This window comes from Cervus elaphus, chromosome 5 (genome assembly GCF_910594005.1).
Source record: "Cervus elaphus chromosome 5, mCerEla1.1, whole genome shotgun sequence".
Classification (NCBI taxonomy): domain Eukaryota; kingdom Metazoa; phylum Chordata; class Mammalia; order Artiodactyla; family Cervidae; genus Cervus; species Cervus elaphus.
This window is the reverse complement of record NC_057819.1, coordinates 96756928-96781253: the sequence shown is the minus strand read 5'-3', so window position 1 is coordinate 96781253 and position 24326 is coordinate 96756928. Positions and strand designations below refer to the sequence as shown.

At 43.0% G+C, this 24326-nt stretch overlaps 2 protein-coding genes and 1 pseudogene across 2 annotated transcripts; 2 read left to right on the top strand and 1 right to left on the bottom strand.

Annotated features, from left to right (window-relative positions):
- Positions 1-7129: 7129 nt before the first annotated feature.
- On the top strand, positions 7130-8092 carry LOC122693215 (olfactory receptor-like protein DTMT). Its single transcript, XM_043900773.1, has one exon. The coding sequence runs from the start codon at positions 7130-7132 to the stop codon at positions 8090-8092; it is 963 nt and encodes a 320-aa protein (XP_043756708.1).
- A 2836-nt stretch (positions 8093-10928) lies between these two features.
- LOC122693214 (olfactory receptor 1L6-like) lies at positions 10929-11909 on the bottom strand. The gene has a single exon (XM_043900771.1). It carries the CDS (start codon positions 11907-11909, stop codon positions 10929-10931), a length of 981 nt encoding a protein of 326 aa, XP_043756706.1.
- Positions 11910-22591: 10682 nt separating this feature from the next.
- Positions 22592-23620, top strand: LOC122693213 (annotated as a pseudogene).
- Positions 23621-24326: the final 706 nt, after the last annotated feature.

Below are 24326 nucleotides of genomic sequence, written 5' to 3'. Positions count from 1 at the left end.
TTAGAACCGGACATGGAACAACAGACTGGTTCCAAATCGGGAAAGGAGTTTGTCAAGGCTGTATATTGTCACCATGCTTATTTAACTTCTATGCAGAGTACATCATGAGAAATGCTGGACTGGATGAAGCACAAGCTGGAATCAAGATTGCTGGGAGAAATATCAATAACCTCAGATATGCAGATGACACCACCCTTATAGCAGAAAGTGAAGAAGAATTAAAGAGCCTCTTGATGAAAGTGAAAGAGGAGAGTGAAAAAGGTGGCTTAAAACTCAACATTCAGAAAACTAAGATCATGACATCTGGTCCATCACTTCATGGCACATGGATGGGGAAACAGTGGAAATAATGACAAACTTTATTTTCTTGGGCTCCAAAATCACTGCAGATGGTGACTGCAGCCATGAAATTAAAAGATGCTTGCTCCTTGGAAGAAAAGCTATAATCAACCTAGACAGCATATTAAAAAGCAGAGACATTACTTTGCCAACAAAGGTCCATCTAGTCAAAGCTATGGTTTTTCTGATAGTCATGTATGGATGTGAGAGCTGGACTGTAAAGAAAGCTGAGTGCTGAAGAATTGATGCTTTTGAACTGTGGTGTTGGAGAAGACTCTTGAGAGTCCCTTGGACTGCAAGGTGATCGAACCAGTCAATCCTAAAGGAAATCAGTCCTGAATATTCATTGGAAGGACTGATGATGAAGCTGAAACTTCAATATTTGGCCACCTGATGCAAAAAACCCTGAAGACCCTGATGCTGGGAAAGATTGAAGGCAGGAGAAGGGGACGACAGAGGATGAGATGGTTGGATGGCATCACTGACTCAATGGACATGAGTTTGAGTAAACTCCGGGAGTTGGTGATGGACAGGGAAGCCTGGTGTGCTGCTTTCCATGGGGTCGCAAAGAGTCAAGACACGACTGAGCCACTGAACTGAACTGAACTGAACTGATAATTGATAAATTTATAAATGATTGACCTTCTATGATAAGAACAAGGATACAGAAACAAGAGCACACACACATGTGTATTTGTTTTCTTGATGTATAGTTTACATACAAGACAATGTACCCATGTAAAATGTACAGCTCAATGAACTTTGATAATTCTAAGCATTCATATAGCCTGTATCCCAATCCAAATCTTTAATAATTCCACCAATTCAAAATTTGCTGTGCCCCTTTAAAATCAAACTCCCATCCCTGACCACCAATCTGATTTCTATTTATTTTATCTCTATAGTTATTGATTAGGCTTGCCTGATTTTGAAGTTCATAGAAATGGAATCATTTTTATGTACTCTTTTCTATCGTATATTTAGCACTACACAATGTTTTGTAGATTTAGCTATATAATTCTATGCATCACTAGTTTCTTTTTATTATGGAATAGTATTCCACTGTATAAATATGGCACAGTTTGTTCATTCATTCACCTTTTGATGGACATTTTCATTGTACCCAGTTTTTGAATTGTTGAAGGACACTGTCCCTTTCCCCACTGAATTACCGGGTCACCTGTGTATGAAGTCAATTGACTTGGTATGGGTGAGTCTATTTCTGGACTCTATTCTCTTCTGTTGATCTATGTACCTTTTACTTATCTGTCTTTACTCACATACTCACATCATTTTATCTCTTACCTCATTTTTCCATAATGTATTCTCCTATCTACAGCATCTCTTCTAACCTGAACTGATTCCAAATGGAACTTTTTATCTTCTTTATTATAGCAATAAATTTTGGTCTGTTTAATGTAATTTGCCTTAAATTCAACTTTGCTGTTAAAAGATAAACCGTGTTGTTTGCATTTATTATCATAACATACTTTTCTTATTTTATTGTCAGTAAAGTTAAACAGAATTCTTCCCATAATATGATTTTAATATTATGGCTTTTAAATTTTTGAGCTGTTTATTTTAATTAATTCCTTGATTGGTTGGATTACATACTCTAGTCATTTTAAAAGTTAAAAAATGGTACATGAATGTTATTTTATTGAATTCTCATGTATTTCAGATTTTCCTTTTGTGTGTATGCTTATATCTGAAGGATAACTTGGTTAGGTATAGAATTTTGTGGACATTTGTTCTCCCATTTTTCAAAATTGCTCTGGAGAAATCTGAGGTAAGGCTGACTTCTCCTCTTCCCTCCACCCCTCATATGACCGTCTTCTCCCCCACTGAAGCTCATGGGATTATTTATCTAAACTTAAATTTCATCAGATTGTTTTTGTATTAGATGACTTCTGCTACAATTTTTTTTTCATAACACAACAAGTCCCTTTTGATTTGTGAGTCTGCCTCTTTCTTCATTTCAAGAGAGTCTTTTACTATTACATTTTGGAACATTATTGTTGTTCCTTTTCCCCCTCCCTACTTTAGTAAGATCAATTTTTTTTTTGGTAGCAGCAGAATTGAAATTCATACAATGTAGGCAAAAATGGTGACTTTTATTTTCTACAAATTAAGAAAAAAACAATTTGCAATATTATGATTCTATAAATATTATCACTACAAAAGCAAGTTATATTATTGAGCTCATGGATTTAAAAAATTAAATACAATGTCGTTTGTTTATATTTATATCACATGCCAATCTCTCCTCCTTTCCTCCCTGTATTGGTTATTCTCTATTTCTTTCTTTTCTCCTTTTTCATTTTTCATATATTATAGTGCTTGAAATAATTTTCAAACATCAGGGCATTTAACCACAGAATTCAGCATTCAGGAGCTCCTAGAAACAAGAGCAGTCTCATATATGACTGTAATACTATAATCACATCTAAGAAATTTAACATTAATACATATATATTTAATATACAATCTGTATACAAATTCCCCCAATGATAAAGGCTTGTTCTTTGAGATTTGTTAACATAATTAATTGTATTAATTATATACCATTTTTTGTTTTAGTCCCAGAGTCATGTCCAACTCTTTTGTGACCCCATGGACTATAGTCCACCAGGTTCCTTTGTCCATGGAATTTTTCAGGCAAGAATACTGCAATGGGTTTCCATTTCCTTCTCCAGAGCATCTTCCCAACCCAGGGATCAAATCCATGTCTCCTGCACTGCAGGCAGACACTTTAGCGCTGAGCCACTGAGCAAACCCACTTATATACCATAGCATCCACTCATTTAAAGTACAAAATTAAATATTTTTGTATATTCAGAGTTGTGCAACCATCACCACAATTTTAGAACATTTTTTTTACCCCCAAAGAAATCCCATGACCGCTAACAATCACCACCCATTTTCCCTTAGCAATTGCCAATCTCCTTTATTTCTCTATTGATTTTCTTATTCTGATATTTCATATTAATAGAATTATACCATATGTGACTTTTGTGACTGGCATAATGTTTACAAGGTTCATCCATCTTGTGCTGTTTATCAGTACTTCATGTATTTTTTATTGCTGAATAATATCCCATTATATGGATACACCACATTTATTTACCTAGCTATCAGTGCATGCTTGTTTCCACTTGGGGGCTATTAATAGTGCCAGGATGACCATTCATATACAAATATTTGCATTTCAATTTTTTTCAGGTATATACCCAGGAGTGGAATGTCTGGGTCATTCAGTAATTCTATATATGACTTTTTGAGGAATTTCCAAATTACATCACTCACATTTACCCTCTCCCAGTGACCCCCATCCTCTGTTCTCCTTCAAACCCACACACTGTATTTCAGTCACAATGAAACTCCTTTGTTTTGTCAGAAGCTCCAGATTCTCTCACCCCTGGGTTTTTCCATTTACCATTTTCTCTCTCTGGATACTTTCATCTCCTTCTCCTGGAAGACTCCTCAGCTACCACTTAAACTTCACACACAAAAAAATGTCTTCTCTGACCCACTGGTTAAGGTTAGGTGCCTTGCTATATACACTTATCACATCCTGTATCCCCCCATGATAACATTTGTAACACTCAATAGTGGCTTGTTTTGTTGTGACATCTGCCAGCTAGACAATAAGGTTCCAGAGGGCAGGGACCATGTCTTCCTTGGTCACTGTTTTCCCTATATCACATGGCTCAGTGTTTGGTGGATGGCAGTTACCCAGTAAATATTTCTTGAAGGAATGCATTAATGATTTAATAGATTATCTCCTGGGTGAATCTATCTACACATGACTTGCCATCATAGAGCTTAAAGTCCACTGGAGGAGAGAAGATTGGTATATTTGGAAGCAATCACTGGATGACATAAAATAGTGGTGATGAAGTGCTATAGTACTTGACTCAGATACCTGTTGTAGGAGCCCAGACACCGCAGAAGATAGAGAAGGAAGATATTATTGTGGGCTGTGACGATCAAGGAATGCTTCTTTGAGAAGCTCAGACTTGGGGTGAACCCAGATTTCTTTCCCTGGACATGACTTACTCAGCAATGTGGCTCAGAACTATGGTTTAGTAAGAGGGATCAAGTACTAGGTTTGCTGTTAATGAGTTTCTTTGGGACCCAGGGATCCCAGGGGTCAGGGCATCATAGGAGAGAGGAATCAGAAGACAATGGCAGAGCCTCTGGCTGGAAATGTACGACGTGGAAGGAGCAGACAGGAAGCAGGCTCTGGAGCCACATTCAGACAAGTTGCGTAAGCCGGGAGTGCAGGGAAGGTAGTTATTCTAAAATCCCCTTTAACAGGTAACAGGACACCATAATTCTATAGTCCAGCTCCTGCTGGATGATTTAGAAGTCATCATTCTCATTGTTTTCCACCCTCAATAGTGATTCCCACCTCCAAATGTAGTTGAGAATCACCAAACCTGTTATTAGGAACTAATAAGCTATATATTTGCAGAGTATGCTATACTTCGCACACACCTATTACTCTAAACCCACAGTTCTTTAGGGTGTATAAGACTCACTGGTGGTGGAGCATAAGGTTGGAAAAGTTCAGCATTTTGCCAAGATCAACTGCTGATATTTTTTGCTGTTTAGTCTCTAAGTCGTGTCTGACTCTTTTGTGACCCCACAAACTGTAGGCTTCCCTGTCCATGGGATTTACCAGGCAAGAATACTGGAGTGGGTTGCTATTTCCTTCCCCAGGGGACCTTCCTGACCCAGGGATTAAACCTTCATCTCTTGCCTGGCAGGAAGATTCTTTACCACTGAACCACCTGGGTCAGTAAATGATGGAATCTGACTCCTCTAGGCTCCGGAATATTTTGCTTGTGGGTGAGTCAAACAGAAGGAGACCATCTTGGTAGCCCCTTTCCATGAAGCCAGTCTTCCTCACCCTCCATCAAACTGCCCTGATATTAATATCTTTAACTCGGGATAAATTCAGTTCATAAGTTGAGAGGAAATTCTCACTTTCTGGGCTACCAGATGTGCCCTGTTCTTTGGGTCCACTGAACATCCTCCCACTCTTCCTCTGCCCCAAGCTCAAGGCAATCTCTTTCTGATTTGCTGGGGCAAAACTTCACTTCACCTCCTAATTCTGGCCAAGTCATTTTTTCTTTTGCCAGAAAATTCTGTCCTCATTCTGGGGCTCAGGCTTTTGGAAATAAAAGCCCAGAAAACATATGGGCTCTTTCTACTTTCCTCCCACGTCTCTATCCTAAGGCAATGAATACAGACCTGATGACCTACCTGAATGGAGGGAAGTGAATGTGAGATGCAAGGAAATTAATCTTTCAAAGATTAATGCCTCAAAATTATTCCAGACACAATTTCTCTTGAGATATTCACAGACTGAGAGAGTTCAAGGATTATTTAATTACCCACTCTTTGAATTGGTTGATTTGCCTCTCATTTTTCCTGGTTTCTGATGCTTTTGTTCGTGTCCACCAAGGCAGGCATTTTGTTTGCCCTTCTGCTCTGTTCTCTGACCCAAAGGAAAAGGCGGTTGTATTTATGGGTACTCTGAAGTTGACCAGAAGTATCTCTCCTTAATGTTCAGATATATGAATAAAGAACATATCCCGAATTCCCTGGCTGTCCAGGGGTTAGGACTCTATGCTTTCACTGCCTAGGGTCAGGGTTTGATTCCTGGTCAGGGAACTAAGATCCCACAAGCTTCCCAGCACTGCTAAAATACAACTACAACAAAAGCCCACACATTTCCCACTCCCTCTTGCAGAATAATTTACTCGCAGAACTCATTCCTCCTGTGCTCTCTTCTGTGAAGACTTTTTCTCAGTCATATATACTCATCTGCAATGTGTAACCAGTTCTGAAAACCCTCCTGGCTAAAAGTTAGGCTCTGAAGTTAGACTGTTGGATTTAAGTCCCAGATCTGTTGCTTAATAGGTGTGTGACCTTGGGCAAGTTATTTATTTTCTATCTAAAAAATGAAGGTAGTAGTACCTATCTGATGGGCTTCCCTGGGAGCTCAGACAAGTAAAGAATCTGCTTTCAATGCAGGAGACCCAGGTTTGAACCCTGGGTCAGGAAGATCCCCTGGAGAAGGGAATGGCAACCCACTCCAGTATTCTTGCCTGGAGAATTACATGGACAGAGGAGACTGGTGGGCTGCAGTCCATGAAGTCGCAAAGAACTGGACATGACTGAGCGACTAACACACACAGTACCTATCTCATAGGGTTGCTGTGAAGAGTAAATGAGTCAATGCATATCATGCTTTTATCCCAGTGTTTAGCAAGAGCAAGCGCTGACAAATGTTTTCATGCTCTTATTACCACTGTCGTTAGTCATCATCTCATCATCATTATCACCGTTGTCATCACCACCACAAGCACCATCATCTTACCATCAGCATCATTCCTGAGTGGAAAGGATGGTGACTAGCTTTCTGGTTGATATTATACTGTTTGTATCCCTAAGCAAGAGGCATACAGACTTAGCCTACTTCCCGTCTACTTTCAGATCATGTTGATCTGACTCCATCCACGGTTCTGTTATGGAACATTCATAGAGAATTTTGGAATTTGATCAGATTTGACCCATAATTTCTTAGGTGTTTGTGGTTTCCTTTACATAAATATTTATTTACATACTTGGGGAGATTTCAAATAAAGTATTAAACTGCTATGAGTTATGGGCATTTAATGAAAATATTTTTGAAAGTTCTGCAACATATATATACATATTTAAGCTAATACTTTCATACAGATTATTCTTAATTTTCAAAAGGTAAAACAAAAGCAGCATGAAAATGGGAAACCAAACAGTCGTCTCAGAATTCCTCCTCCTGGGCCTGCCCATTGGACCTGATCAGCAAGACTTGTTCTATGCTCTGTTCCTGGCCATGTATGTTACCACCGTCCTGGGGAACCTCCTCATAATGTTCCTGATTCGACTGGACCCCCACCTCCACACACCCATGTATTTGTTTCTCAGTAACCTGTCTTTCTCTGACCTCTGCTTCTCCTCTGTCACAATGCCCAAATTGTTACAGGACATGCAGAGCCACATCTCATCCATTTCTTATGCTGGCTGCCTGGCACAAATGTACTTCTTCCTGCTTTTTGCAGACCTGGAGAGCTTCCTCCTTGTGGCCATGGCCTATGACCGCTATGTGGCTATCTGCTTCCCCCTGCACTACACCACCGTCATGAGCCCCAGGCTCTGTCTCGCCCTGCTGGTGCTGTCCTGGGTGCTGACCACCTTCATTTCTTTGTTGCACACCCTGCTCATGGCTCGGCTGTCTTTCTGTGCTGATAACGTGATCTCCCACTTCTTCTGTGACATGTCAGCTCTGCTAAAGTTGGCCTGCTCTGACATTCAGATAAATGAAACAATGATTTTTATCTTGGGAGGGCTTGTCATTATTGTTCCATTCCTGTTGATATTTTCATCCTATGCACGAATTGTGTCCTCCATCCTCAAGGTCCGCTCTGCCAGGGGTATCCGCAAAGCTTTCTCCACCTGTGGCTCCCACCTCTCTGTGGTGTCTCTCTTCTACGGGACAATCATTGGCCTCTACCTTTGCCCTTCAGCTAACAACTCTACTATTAAGGAGACTGTCATGGCTGTGATGTACACTGTGGTGACCCCCATGCTGAACCCTTTCATCTACAGCCTGAGGAACAGAGACATAAACGGAGCCCTGAGAAGAATCTTTTCAAAATGGACAATTAGCTTTTTTTCAGCCAGTGACTTTAAAGATTAAAGGATGTTTTCAAACAGTAGGTGTAGTACTGACAGTGAGTAGTATGCTAAACAGCCTAGATAGCACCCAAGCTTGGTGCTGCTAATGCAGCCAGCATAGCACTCCCAGGAAGAGTTTCCCCCAAATGTCATTAGAGCCAGGTTACATTGTGCCTCTTGGGTTTATCACTGAATCTTGGTTGTGATACACCATGATATGTAGAGGACACTCAATGACTATTATTCTATTTTGAATAAATACCACTGTATTTTGGTATTTATTGTACTCAAGGAATGTATTGTTGTTGTTTAGTTGTTAAGCTGTATCTGACTCTTTGCAACCCTGTGGTCTGTAGCCCACCAGGCTCCTCTGTCCAGTATAGTTCCTAATTCTCTAAGAAATAAATTCAGATTTCTCAGACACTTCTGCACTTTGCTTCTGCCAAACATGTCTATTCCATGAAGAATATCTTCCAATTTATTATGTATTACTCTTGTAACTTTATTCTCCAGGAGCATCATTTTTCCCCTTGCTAATCTATTCAGTTTTTAATTTTATTTTCGGGTGTTGATTGATTCATCCATTTAATGATCACATTCTAGAATTATTTCTGTTTCCTTTAACTGTACCAACAATTTGTCAGCTGATGGCAAGTTAATGCCTCCTGATGTGTGATGTGCTAAGCTGCTTCAGTCATCTCCCACTCTTTGCTGCACCAGGGACTGTGGCCCTCCAGGCTGCTCTGTCCAAAGGATTCTTGGGGCAAAAATACTGGAGTGGATCTTGCAACCATGCCCTTCTCCAAGGCATCTTCCCAACCCAGGGATCAAACCCGAGTTTCTCACATCTCCTGCATTGGCAGGTGGGTTCTTTACCACTGGTGCCACCGGGGAAGCCCTACTTCTTTTGGCGGTATCTATATTTTTATTTTTAATTAAAAAAATTTAAAAAAAATTTTAGGGTCTTTATTGAATTTGTTTCAATGATGCTTCTTTTTTTATGTTTTGGTTTTTTTTTTTTTTTTCCGGCCAATGAGTCATGTGGGACGTTAGCTCCCTGACCAGGAATTGAACCCATACTCCCTGCATTGGAAGGCAAAGTCTTAACCACTGGACTATCAGGGAAGTCCAAGGTAGCATCTATGTTTTAGATGACAATTCGTCTTTTGAATTAAAACCATACGGATTGAACCACAGGGTTCTGTTATGAATTGTTTAATTTATAGACATTAAAATGGTGGCTCACCTATTGCCCAAGGTAACACAAATAGAGACAGAAAGACTAAAGTCTATTTATGACTCTGAGATAGATTTTTTTCCTCTAGAATATTATGCTGAAATTATCTGGTGCTTTCTTTGTTTACTTCTTTTCTTACCAAGTATATTACAATTGTCTTGATCTCAAAGACAGGTGCCCTCTCTATGGTGCCTAACTCAGTGCCTTGAATCTGCTAGATATAGAGAACAAATACCTATTGATTTGATTTGAATGCATTCTGATGTGTTATTTGAAATGAATTTATGTCTTAAAAGATCTCACCTTTAAAAAAGTCCTCCTAATAATGCCGACTTTTACTTTTCTTCTTAAAAATTTTTATTGATTTTGAAAATAATACATTCTCACCAAGAAATAGTCAAACAATGAAGAAATAAGTAATAAAGTGGAATATGTGGGTCCTCCATTGTTCTTCACCCCCTCCATGATGGCAGTTAAAAGCTGGGGCGTACTCTTCCAGATATTTTCTATGCATAGACTAACTTTATATATTATAAATAAATAGGACTAAATTGTAGCTGCCATTTTCTCATTATCACTTAAAGTATTTCCTGAATTCATCATTTCGCGTAAAGACATGTAAGTCTTCTAGAAGCTATGTAATGTTTTGTTAAATGGATGCTATTTACCATAATTTATTTAAATAATCTTTTCTTGGACATTTGGGTTGTTTTCAGTTTTTTTATTATTTTGAATAATGCTTTGATTTTATTTACTGGTTCATATGCTTTTTGTAGACTTATGCTATGTTTCTGTGGACATATTTTCAGAAATGGGTATACTCAGTCACAGGATAGGAACATTTATAATTGGATGGAAACTGCCAAACCGCCTCCAAGGAATTCTTCTCAAGTAAACTTCCAAAATTAAACAAGAGTGGTCATTGCTTTACAATATTCTCAATGCTGAGTATTTTGCTTTCAGAATATTTGTTGTTATTCTGTTGCTCAGTCGTGTCTGACTCTTTGCAACCCCATGGACTGTCCATGGGATTCTCCAGGCCAGAATACTGAAGTGGGTGGCCTTTCCCTTCTCCAGGGGATCTTCCCAAAGCAGGGATCAAACCCAGGTCTCCCACATTGCAGGCAGCTTCTTTACCAGCTGAGCCACAAGGGAAGCCCCTCAGAATATTTATCTCTTTAAATAACTGGGTCTTTCCCAAAGTTTCTAGAAAAGGAGTCTGTAGGGATGTGGACTACATTGCAAGGCATCTTTAAAAACCACCTAAAAACCTCAGACCTGCTCTGTTTCTCCAGCTTCCTCTCTACCCACGGGGTTGCTACTGCTCACACTCTCTCCCCTCTCTCTCTCCCCACAAGATTCATTTCCTCCTCCCCTGCTTGTTCCCCTTCCATTTATCCAAAACTGAATAGTAGACTCTATATCAGACATTCGGGCAATACAGAAACAAATCTGGCTTATTGCTCTGTCCCCATCCCTGTGAATAAACATCTTGTCCCATTGGCTTCAGATCTAATTTTTAATTTAGCAAGAAATAAGACACTGCGGGATTAAAAGTTGCTGGTGTTTTGGAAAGCTATAAAAAGGAGAGGGAGGGGAGACTGGCATTCTTCTGTAATCATTATTCTTGAGATGGCAGTGAGTCCACACCTGCTCTCACACATCTTGGGGGTGCAGTCCTCCATCGGAGCCCCCTTTTTAGGGCGCCCTTGACTTCTTTGTTACGCAGGCTGTAGATGAAAGGGTTCAGGGTCGGGGTAACCACCGCATAGACCACACTGGCCAGGCGGTCGTAGCGGGCCGAGTAGGCAGACGAGGGCCGGAAGTAGACGGAGAGGATGGAGCCGAAGAAAAGCGACACCGCCACCAGGTGGGCCCCGCAGGTGGAGAAGACGCGGCGCCGGCCCCCCGCCGACCGCACCCCCAGCACCGCGATGAGGATGCGCGCGTAGGACAGGGCCACCAGGAGCAGCGGCGTCAGCACCACGGCCAGGCCCTCGGAGAAGATGGCCGTCTGCGCCGCCGACGTGTCCGAGGTGGCCACGCTCAGCATCACCGTCATGTCGCAGAAGAAGTGACGCACGCGGGCGGCGTGCGGGTAGGAGAGCTCGGAGATGAGCAGCGTGTGCAGCAGCGAGTGCAGGTGCGCCACGGCCCAGGACGCCGCCACCAGCGCCGAGCAGCGCGCGGGCGTCATGACCGCCACGTAGTGCAGGGGCCGGCACACGGCAGCCGCGCGGTCGTAGGACATGGCGGCCAGCAGGTAGCTCTCGGTGATGCCCAGAGCCACGAAGAAGTACATCTGGGCAAAGCAGCCCTGGAAGGACACAGCCTGGCCCGGGTGGAGCAGGCCGGCCAGCAGCCTGGGGACCGTGACGGTGGTGAAGCCGATGTCCACGAGGCTCAGGTGACCCAAGAAGTAATACATGGGGGAGCGGAGGGCCCCGTCTGACCTCACCAGCACCACCATGCTCAGGTTGCCCAGGGCATTGACCAGGTAGACGCCAAGGAAGAGGAGGAACAACAGCGGGTGGACGTCTGTGCCGTCCGTCAGGCCGAGGAGGAGGAACGCTGGGCGGGAGGTGAGGTTGGCCAGGGCCATGGAGTGGCCGCCACGGTGGGGGCGCTGAGGGGAGAGAGGAGACAGCCCGACGTAAATTCTGGCACCTCTAGGCAGATTTCTGCATATTGTAAACTATGAAGTATTTTTAAAACTTTTGCTTGCTAAAATGGTGTAGGGACCACACTGCTCATCGAATAATCCTAGTTTTATAAAGAAACTGAGTCTCAGAAGGCTGTTCTGGATACTGGGGTGTCTCAAGCTTTGGAGTAGATCTGACCTGATTTTGAGTCCTGGATCTATCATTCAGGGCTCTCCGAGCCTCGGTTTCTTCTTCTTTAAGTGATTAAAAAAAAAAAAAACTAGCTGCTGCTCCTACAGTTGTGAGGATGTGCTTAGTCACTCGGTCGTGTCCCATTTTGTCAGCCCCATGGACTGTAGCCCGCCAGGCTCCTCTGTCCAAGGAATTTTCCAGAGAATAATACTGGAGTGGGTTGCCATTTCCTTCTCCACAGTTGTGAGGATAGGGTGGATAATAAATCTAAAATACTTGGCACAGTGCCCAGCACATAATAGGCATTAAAGACTGTCATCTATCATCTGTCTATCAAGTATCCATCTATCTACCAACTATCTATCCAGGCTTCCCAGGTGGCTCAGTGGTAAAGAACCCGCCTGCCAATGCAGAAGATGTGGATTCTGTCCCTGGGTCGGGAGGTCCCTTGGAGAAGGAAATTGGCAATCCACTCTAGTATTCTTGCCTGGGAAATCCCTTGGACAGAGGGGCGTGGCAGACCACATACAGTCCATGGGGTCACAAAAGGGTCGGACATGAATTAGTGACTAAACAACAACACAACAACAACAACAATCTATCTATCTATATCTTCAATGACATCCTCATCATTTGCTTAGTCAAACCAGTAGTTGGGGGCAGAATTGAGACCAAGTCCATCTGAATATCAGTTGAAGTTTTCTCGCAAGACACCTTACTATATTTGCCTTTCATGTATTCACCACATATTATTTGGCAGCTCGGGGAGGCTCTAGTTATTTAAGTATGTTTTTTCTTAATCTCATCTGAAACCTGCTTCCCTGTAACTTCCACAAGTGGCCCCAGTTTTGGCCGCTGGGGGCCACACACCAAATCTGCTTTCTCTACAGCTTTTCACATTGTGTTAGAAGAAATCTGTTCGAGGTCCACTGAGTCTTCTTTTCTCCAATCCAAACACCCTGGTGCCCTAAATCCTTTCTTATAGGACTCAGTTTCCAGGTCTTTTTCCATTCTGGTTACCCTCTGTATTGTCAGTGTTTTTGGACACAGTGCTCTAGCTGGACTTGGGCTGTGTGGGGGTACTAAACAGTTCAACAGTCCACCTCATGTGAGTTTATCAAGTGCTTGCTTTGGGTCAGGTGTTTGTTGGTCTCTCGGACTATGAAGGTAGGTCAGTCTTTGTCCTTGGCCTCCAGACATACATAATGTAAGAAGCAGTACTAACTATGAACAAAGTAGGAATGATTCCCTCTGCTTGGCTGATTCAAGGAAGATTCCAAAGTGAAGGGTTGAACTGGGGTTGGGAGAATGAGTAGGAGATCACCAGTCAGAGACTTGGGAATAGGAAGAGAATTTCAGGAAAGGGGGAACCTGAACATGTGGCTTCTTCTTCCCTGGAAGGCAGAGTGGAGTCGGGTGGGGAGGAAAATAGAACCCAAGGTGAGAAGACAGCAGAGGAGTGTTGGGTTTGTCACCTGGAGGGCAGCGTGCCACGTCTCAGGGCTGTCTGCAGAGTCTCTGGGCTGGTGCCCCTCCTGGCCAGAGGTCCCTGGTCTTAGAGACAGACACACTGTTACCCATCTCTGCCCAGAGACTTCAGTGTGTTTCCTGTGGGCTGGAACAGCAGCCTTAGAGAGAGAGAGAGAAAGCCAGACCTATAAGGGCCCCAGGAATTCCTGGGCATACTGTTTCCACCCAGCTCTGCTGTCCTGCCAGTCTCCCCATTGCCCACTGGATATGGTGTGAACCACTCAGCCTGGCACCCAAAGCCTTCCAGCTTGGCTCCCAGGATTCCTCTCCAACTTCAGCTCTGGTTGCTTCCACATTATTCCCTTTCCCAACCCTAGCCAGGATGGTCTTGTCACTGTCTCTTTCTTTTTCATTTTTTTTTACAAAATATATTTGCCACTTCCATCATTTAAAAAATTATTTATTTATTTTTGGCTGTGCTGGATCTTTGTAGCTGCATGGATTTTTCTGTAGTTGTGGCAGTGCATGGGCTTCTCATTGCAGTGGCTTCTCTTGTTGTGGAGCACAGGCTCAGTAGTTGTGGCTCATGGGCTTAGTTGCCCCACAGCACGTGGGATCTTCCCAAATTAGGGATCGAACCCGCGGCTCCTGCATTGGCAGGTGAATTCTCTACCACTGAACCACCAGGGAAGCCCTTGTTGCTGTCTCTTGCTTACACCTTTCTCGCATGCCTTTCCTGCACATGGCTCCCTACCTGCAGTGCTCTTCCTGCTGCTGCTGCTGCTAAGTTACTTCAGTCGTGTCTGACTCTCTGCGACCCCACAGACGGCAGCCCACCAGGCTCCCCTGTCTGTGGGATTCTCCAGGCAAGAACACTGGAGTGGGTTGCCATTTCCTTCTCCAAGGTGTGAAAGTGAAAAGTGAAAGTGAAGTCGCTCAGTCGTGTCTGACTTGTAGCGACCCCATGGACTGCAGCCTACCAGGCTCCTCTGTCCATGGGATTCTCCAGGCAAGAGTACTGGAGTGGCTTGCCATTGCCTTCTCCAAGTGCTCTTCCTACCCCATCCCAATACCCAACCCCAGCTTCACCTCCTCCAGGAAGCCCTGCTTCCTTTCTTTTTTAAAAATATGTATTTATTTCTTTTTGAAGTATAATTGCTTTACAATGTTTTAATTTCTGCTGTACAGCAATGTGAATCAGCTATATGTATTCACATATATCTCCTCCTTCTTGGCCTCCCTCCCACCACCCGCATCCTACCCCTCCAGGTCATCACAGAGTACCAAGCTGAGCCCCCTGTGCTGTAGAGAAACCTCCCATTAGCCGTCTGTTTTACACGTGGTGGTGTGTATATGTCAGTGCTACTCTCAGTTCCCACCTCCTTTCTTGACTTCTTCAGCCCACATGAATTTCTCTCTCCTCCATCTCTTGTAACCCTCAGTTGGAACTCAGCCCTCATTTGCTGATATTACAGTGACTTTTGCTGCTGTGATGCTCATCTTCCCACTAGATGGCAAGTTCTCTGAGGACAGATGTTTAGTTGTCTGCTAGGCCTTATAGGAACAGATAAATAAATATCTGCCCTCAGAGAACTTGTTTGAACTGTCCTGAGAGTCAGGGAAGGCTACAGTGAGGAGGTGGCATTTGAGTAGGACAGACAAGTGTTCATCAAAAGAGGCAGAGATATTGAAGATCTAAGACCAGGAATGCCATTTCCCAGGCAGCTTGCAGCCCTAAACCTTATACAGAAAAGGTCACGTTTGTAGGAAATACTCAGATGCACCAAGACACAGAAGCACAAGGGAATGTAAGTTTGATGAATCCAGACACACAGACATGCCAGAGACACACTCACCCCTACTAAGACATGTGAACACTCACATACAAGTGTTTACAGGTAGGACAGACACACACAGATGCACACACGCACCCATCCGTAGATGTACATGCCACATACACCTGAAGACTCAGACCCAGACACATACCTCCTCCAACTCCCACCAATGCCAGAGACACAAAGAGAACTCCGTGGATCTTCCTGGGCACACTGAGACCCATGCAGGAATCTGCACTAACAAAACCAACATCGTCTTCCTTCCTTTCTCTTGTCTCAGGTCTCCATCTGCCTTAACAGAGTAGGGAGTGGTCAGTGGGCCCTAGGTCTCTCAGTTTGGGGAGTGTCTATCCAATTCCTTGACCCTGGTCTCTTGCTGGTCAACCCAGATTCTTCTTTTGATGGCGTCCTGACTAGCTTTCTCTGCAACTCCTGTTTTAACCCAAGATGAACTCTTTCTAGGGCTTCCCAGGTGGCTCAGGGGTAAACAATCTGCCTGCCAATTCAGGAGCTACAGGAGATGCAGTTTCAGTCCCTGAGCCAGGAAGATCCCCTGGAGGAGAAAATGGCAACCCACTCCAGTATTCTTGTCTGGAGAATCCCATGGACAGAGGAGCCTGGTGGGCTGCAGTCCACAGGATTGCAAAGAGTTGAACAATCAAGCCCAACAACACGAACCCTTTCTATTCCAAGGGCTTCCTCTCCTCCTCTGGCTTCCTCGCCAACTTCTCATTCACTCTTCTTTAATAATTTACACGGCAGTCTTACCTGCTGTTATCTACTCTATGCCAGCCAGTGAGCATTGAGAGCTAAGACATTCTTAAAGAGTTCAGAGATTTCCCTGATGGTCCAGTGGTTAGGAATCTGCCTTGCAAATGTAGGGGACATGGGTTCAATCCCTGGTCAGGGAACTAGGATCCCACATGCCGCGGGGAAACTAAACTTGCTTGCTGCAACTACTGAAGCCTGTTCTCTCTGGAGCCTGAGCGGCACAAATACTGAGTCCACACACCACAACTAGAGAGTCCATGTACCACAAGGAAAGATCCCGCATGATGCAATGAAGATTCTGCAAGCTACAACTAAGACCCAATGCAATCAAATAAATAAATATATTTTTTAAAAAAGAGTTCACCTTCCTTCCTACCTCTGTATCAGCCAACTGGCAGTGATTCTAGATATCATCTCCCCCAACACCCATGGTACAAACAGGAAGCAGGACCCAGGGAACACTGTCTGACTTCATTCAGCAATCCTGACAAAGCCAGGATGTGAATCTAGGGTTCGGATCCTACCTAAGTTTTCATGCACTTTCCCATCCTGTCTGCCATGCATTGGAGGCTATTTCTCATTTCTCTGTCACTCAGGCATTTAGTTTACCCACTTTGCCTTCCTGCCTTTGATTATTCCACTCTCCGCCAGCAAATCTCCTGCCTGACCACTCACCTGTGAACACAAGTGGGCTCTGCCCTTCACACCATATACCAGATGCTGCTCTGCTTCCAGCCGGGGAGTTAAGGCAGGTATGCCCTGGAGAGGAAGAGCTACCTCAACAGCCTAAGGCCATGCAGGGCGGGAGCAGAGGGGTCACTAAGTAGTTACGCAGGCAACTCCACGGAGATCTATGGCCTCTGCACCCACTGGCCCCAGGAGGACCCTCTGTTCTCAGCCAGCATGGTGCCTTCTCTTCTATCCTTCTAGAGAGACTGAATGGGAGAGAGGGAATGCGAGGGTCGGGGAGCCCAGATCTAGGAAGACACCGCTCCATGTGGTAACACCTGTGTTGGCCCCGTGTCCCCAAAGGATGCTCTTGCTCCTCTGCCTCCCTCTGAGGGGGCACTGAGAGGGGCAAGGCTTGTTGACAACTACACAGCCAGGAGACCCTGGTCTCTCCTCTCTGGAGCTGCAACCATCACCCCTAAACCTGCCACCTCACTGTGACTCTGCTCAGAAAAGAGTTCTTCTGATGCCATTGTGAGGAGAGTGGTGAAGTGGAGCTGATGACTCTGATGCCCAGTGTCCCAGCATGGACCCCAGAACCTCTTCCCCAAGCCCCAGGGAGCAGCCCTAGAGGTCCCATCTAACCTGGAAGCCCAGGGAGGCAGGAGGGGCTGGAGGTGATGGCAGATTCACCTCAGGAAAGCAGACCATGGGACACGTGTGGAGCTGCTCCTGATGGACTTCAAGGATGCTGCTCTCTGTAAGCCCACAGCCCAGGTCAGAGATGCCAGAATCTCAGCCCTGACCAGCTGGTGCTGGGGCAAGATGATTCCTACTGCTTGTTCCAAAGCCCTTTGACTGTCTTGTTCTTCTCACTGGCCTGGCAAAGCGGCCCTCCTGCATCTGGAGGGCCTAAACTAATTCCCAGGCTGAGCAATTTCTCTCGAGGACAGTCTCTATCTTTCTCTCTGTCTCACCTGCCCTTCCTCCACCTGGTGTGCCTTTTAGCACTTGCGGGACTGATAGCCACATCTCAGGGGATGAGCCTCTTTAGCTTGACTGTTCATTCATTTGAAAACGTTGCTTGGGGTCCACAGGGTGCCAGCCCTACTGGGCTCCGAGGAGAGTCAGAGAAGTCTTGGAGTGAGTGAGGAGCCCCCACTGAGTCTCTTCTCCTCTCTGCATGTTTCCTCTTTGGTAAATGGAGAGAAATTAACTGGTAGAGCCTGACTTTCCCTGTCTTGTTGGAGGGTGGGACACTCTGAAGTTGCACCCTGAGTGGTTAACAGGCAGGTCAGAGAGAGATTTAGGCACAGGGGTAAAGAACCTGCCTGCCAACAATGCCAGAGATGCAAGGGATGAGGGTTCGATTCCTGGCTCCAGAAGATCCCCTGGAGAAGGGAATGGCTGCCCACTTCAGTATTCTTGCCTGGAGAATCCCATGGACAGAGGAGACTGCTGGGCCACAGTCCAAGGGGTTGCAAAGAGTCAGACACTGAGCGACTAGCACTTTCATGCTAATGACTGCATGTTTCATGCAGTGGACATGCCACAAGTTACTTAATCACTGTGGTAATTTTGAATAAAAAGTAAGGGAGGTATGTCAACTTACGTGTTACTTTCTTCCATGAAGCTTTCCTAAGATCCCAGAGAAAAAAATTCAGGGTCAAAAAGGTGAATATTTTTTCTGTTGCTGCTGACAAATGTGGAGAAGAAATTCATCAAGCAAGCTTTTTCACTAATTACACAAGCCATCACCAGTGGCTGAGTGTGCCTTCTCCCCACTGTGAAATGCTACTATGATTTTTAGTATTAGTTTTTCTTTTCTTGATTTTAGCTTCTGTGGAAAACAGAACTTTGTTTTCATTTCCTTTGGCTGTTAAATCCATGAGCTGTAATCATGGCTTTACCTGTTTCTAGTAGAGTGGAGCCAACTCTGAATCAGGGTCTTGGCCTCTCTTGGGCCTTGTATCTGAAAAGCAATAAGCTGCACAACAATACATCTAGGACAGGAGGGGAGTTTAGAAACATATATATGTATTGCCGAGTTCCTTTGCTATGCACCTGAAACTATCACCATATTGTTAATCTGTTAAACTCTAATATAAAATAAAAAGTTAAAAAAGAGACATCTAATATTTGCATTTTTTCTTAGTTATAATTCTCAGACAAATGAATAAATACAAGATGAATATCATTAAGTTTTGTATTGGTTAGAATTGACTTGTGTACTGATTTCCAAATATATACCATGATACATGAACACAGAAAGAAATATGTATATAACATTTTAAAATATTTATATTAATTTATTAAAGAAGTTAATTTATTTAATAAATAAATATTAATGCAATAATTAACAATCTAAATATATGTAAATGTTTTGTTTTAAAATATTTATATACTAGTTTTTATGTTATAACAATAATATACATATAATGTTATATTTCTATTTTATAAAAATAAATATTTTTTCATATTTCCTTCTACTTTATCACCCAAGTGAGAAATTATACTCTATGAACAATTATTAGTATTGTTATTATTTTGTAAAGAGGATATCACATTAATTTGTGTTAATCTTATTTGGGTAAATAGAAAGAAGCTGAAATTGTAAATGATCTTTATTAAGGATCAGAAAACAAACTGAACTTAATTGTGTTTAGAAAGAGTATAAATTCAGAATCTAGAGGAAAAACCTCAGATGCCAGGTCATGACTTTCCATATAACTGGACATTTGATTCCAACTTGTGAAGTACGTCAGAGTCACCTTCCAGGAGTCATAGACTTAGTTTGTTGAATTTTCTCTGCGGATTCTTTTTAAAGACCTTTCATGTTCTGAGGAGTTTACATGCAACTGTAAATGCTTCAGGACAAGAATTTATATTGAATATTTTTTTGTCTTAGAATGTGCTTTAGTGAAAATGGAATTAGTAGTGTTGGTTGGATATTGTAATATATTGCTAAATTAATAACATAGTTTATTATGAATAAACCTATAAGACTTTGTTGAATAATGTAATATGCATTATGGTTCTAAGCTATAAGAATGCTATAATTTGTAAACATGCCCTGGGCGAAAATTTTGCATCAGTGTTGAACTGCCTTCTGAGGGCAATCTTTATGTCTTCTAGTTCACATCATTCTAAATAAGTTAAATCCAACATTTTAGAATATGCAGACCTGCTTCCAAAACTGCTATTTTAAGTAAGAGTTGAGTCACCCATGACAGTAAAGAACACGTATTAGTATCTCTGAAACACATACACAGAATGTACTATCAGATGTAGAAAATTTGCAATACAGAAATCAAGACTTCTTGGAAGGCAGACCCTACAGAAATAATACCAGTTTCCCAAAAATTCTGAGGGTCTTCCTAACAGAAACAACTTGTTGATTTTTGTTGTCAATCAAAACATTTGAAAATATAATTCTACAGAAAAGGATAAAATGACAGGTCACCTGGAAAAGACATATTAAGAAACAGGTAGGATTAAATTTGGTTTTAAGAACTTACATTGCTTTACAATTTAAAATTTGAAGGAGAAGACAACATGGGAACTAGAATACTTTAAAATCACACATCTGAACAACGTCAGGTCCTCATAAACATACTCGGGACGGGGGACTCTTTGGCATGCTCTTTTATATAGAACTGAGAAAGCAGCATAGGTCTGAAACCACAAACATGAAAGGCATAAAATGGAGAAGGAAAACATTACTTCAGAAAGAATATATCTAAAAGAAAGTGGCATTCAACCCAGAGGAGTTGACAAGCAGCAGATGTGAACTGGATCCTCAAATATGTAACTTAAGTAGTTAAGTACAATGAAAAAGTTTACCAGATGATTAAAAACACCCTAAGACAGAGAAGTCAGGTTGAGTTCTGCCTCTGGGAATTGTCTGAGAAACCACTCCAGCTCCTCATCCACCTCTCTGCCCGTGATCACACACACCCCGTTCTAGTGCCCCTGAGACTTTACTTATAGAGGCTCTTAGGCTTTGTACCACTATATGTTCTTGGAGTGAGATCTTTCTCATACTTGGGAGAAGAGAGAGGAAAGAATAGGAGATCAGGAAAAAGTACAAGAAAAATAAGAAGAAGGAAAAATAAGAACATCAACTGCAGGAATGATGAAACAGATCTGAATCGAAATAATTTGAGTTACTTTTGCAGTGACTGAGTTGAGAACGTGGAATTCAAAGGAGGCGTCTATTTCAGGTCTGGGTGGAGGGGATGCAGCAGGAAGTCTGCCTCTCTGTGAGCAGAACCCCAGCGGAAGTCAGGATTTTGTCAAGTTTTCCAGGAAGCCTCAGAAGTCTTGTGGCAGACTTGAAATTTTCCCGGGTGTGATCTTTGAAAGTCCAAGGCAGTTGTACCTGGATCTCTAAATCAGGAGGGCTCCAGTTGACATCTGAGTCAAGCAACTTTTTAAAATTATTATATAAAAAAAATGTATAGGTCAATTATATCTCAATAACACTGGGGAAAAAGAATGGAAGGTAGTATAGTAAAATGACAATAGTAGTGTTATAAGTATTTTCTTCTTTGTATTTTAAAAATAATAGCTGGTTCCGGTTCAAGATGGTGATGAAGGAAGATCCTGAACTCTTTCCTCCCACAGACACACTGAACCTACAGCTTCAGATGGAACAATTTCCTGAAAAATAATAGCCCTTATTTCCTGCAGTGGCTTTTACCTAAAGAATTAAAATAATCTATGGACATTTTACATTCGTATATTATTATAATATATAATATTATCTATTATTTATTATATTAATATTTATATATAAATGATATATAGTAATAATATATTTATATTATTGTATACAATGTATTATTATAGACAATATATTATTATATATAATATCATTATTATATATTTAATTATTATATATAAAAATAGGTAAAATAATCTGTGGACGTTTGGGCTTCCCTGATAGTTCAGTTGGTAAAAAATTCACCTGCAATGCAGGAGACCCTGGTTCGATTCCTGGGTTGGGAAGATCTGCTGGAGAGGGGATAGGGTACCCACTCCAGTATTCTTTGGCTTCCTTTGTGGCTCAGCTGGTAAGGAATCTTCCTGGAATGTGGGAGACCTGGGTTCAATCCCTGAGTTGGGAAGATCCCCTGGAGAAGGGAAAGGCTACCCACTCCAGTATTCTGGCCTGGAGAATTCTATGCACTGTTTATTCCAAGGGTCGCAAAGAGTTGGACATGACTGAGCAACTTTCACTCACATGGACATGTAATGAGATGAGGGCAGAAACTTTGGAATACTGTATGTGTTCCTATTATCAAGTGGTTGATACCAGTAGGACCAATAAAAGATTTACAGTTAGTGTGACAAAATTCACTAATGGGAACTTAAACCTGGTTGGCAGAACTCAGTGATATCCATCCACAAAATGGACTCACCCACAAGAGACTTGTACTAGACCCAGAAGTTCCTGCCTCTATGATGTCTTGGGAACATTCAAGGTTAAAGGCTTAAAATCGTGGGACAGGGAAAATAAGAAGGCTCTGAAAGAATAACTCTATCTCATAGGGTTTACAAAAGAGATGTAAGGTGGGTGTAAATGCATGTGAAATGTCAAACAGAGACACTATCACTCCTTTTTTTTCCTCTTAGTGCTCGGCGGCAACTGCCTGTGCTTCTCTTTTCCTCCGCTGCCACCCAGTTCTCCATCAGTTGTCATCATGGGTTTTGAAAACCTGAAAAGCCCTGCCCACCTCTGGGTGCTGAATGACTCCTTGGCAGACAAGAGCTACATCTAGGGGTCTATGTCGTCACAAGTAAACATGGCAGAATTTGAAGCCGTCTCGGGCCCACCACCTCCTGACTTGTGTCATGCCATATGTTGGTATATGAAGTGAAAGTCACTCGGTTGCAACTCCATGGACTGAAGCCCACCAGGCTCCTCTGTCCATGGAATTCTCCAGGTAAGAATATTGGAGTGGATTGCCATTCCCTTCTCCAAGGGATCTTCCCAATCCAGGGACTGAACCTGGGTCTCCTGCATTGGCAGGTGGGTTCTTTACTGTCTGAGCCACCAGCGAAGCCCAAGGTATAATCACATCCAATCTTACAAAAAGACCAGCCTGCCAGGGGTGAAGAAGGCTCTGGGCAAGTATGGCCCCGCTAATGTGGAAGGCACCACAGAAAGCGGAGCTACAGATAATAAAGATGATGAGGATATTGATCCCTTTGGATCTGATGAGGAGGAGGAAAGTGAAGAAGCCAAGAGGCTAAGAGAAGAACCCCTTGCACAGTATGAGTCAAAAAAAAGCCAAACAACCATCACTTGTTGCCAAGTCTCTGTCTTACCAGACACGAACCTTTGGGATGATGAGACAAGTATGGCAAAACTGGAGAAGTGCATCAGAGGTACTCACGCAGAAGGCTTAGTCTGGGCCTTTTCTAAACTAGTTCCAGTGGGGTATGGAATTTAAAAACTTCAGATACAGTGTGTAGTTGAAGACAATGAAGTTGGAACAGATACACTGGAGGAGAAGATCACTGCTTTTGATGAAAATGCACAGTCTATGGTCATGGCTGCGTTCCACAAGATCCAAAATCCATTGTGGATCAGTGCCCTTAAAGCACAGCTTGAAAGACAAAGAAAGAGAGAGAGACGCTACCATAGAGCAGGCCCTCCCATTCTCATGCTTTCCCAAGAGCCATGCTCCCCTCCCCAGGGTTATGCAAAGCCCACAGACAGAGTTTAGGTTTGTGCCGTGTGTGCTGAGTCACTTCAGTTGTGTCCGACTCTTTGCGACCCATGGTCTGTAGCCTGCCAGATTCCTCTGTCCATGGGATTCTCCAGGCGAGAATACTGGAATGCCCTTCTCCATGGGATGCCATGCCCTTCTCCAAAGGATCCTCCTGACCCAGGGACCGAACCCTCATCTCTTTGGTCTCCTGCATTGGCAGACAGGTTCTTCATCACTAGCGCCACCTGGGAAGCCCAGAGTTGAGGTTTGGACCTGATGATAACCCAGAGAACACAGAGGGCTTTCCCACATTGCTCTTTGGAGGCACTGTCAGTCCATTAGTTGACATCTCACCACCACCCCACTCCACCCAGGACTCTATGAAGCTGGACCAGCACAGAAGCTTAAGGAATTCATATTTGCTCCCAGTGCTCTAAATCTGGACTCCTGCAGGCAAGGATCAACAAAGGAAGGTTAGTAGGCAGCTAGGAGGGAGAGCCAAGCTGAATAATCTGAATACCTGGTTCTTATTGGGGCAGACTTAATGGAGGACACAAGAGAATGCTTAAAAGCTCTAAGGCATGGTCTCAGTGATCCTGAAAGATCTTGTTAAACCAAGAAAAGCCTGCAAAGGGGTTCAGTAGAAAAGTTCTTGGGAAAATCATCTCCTCGAAGAAAACTTTTTTGGGCCATGCTGGATCTTCGTTACAGTGTGTGGGCT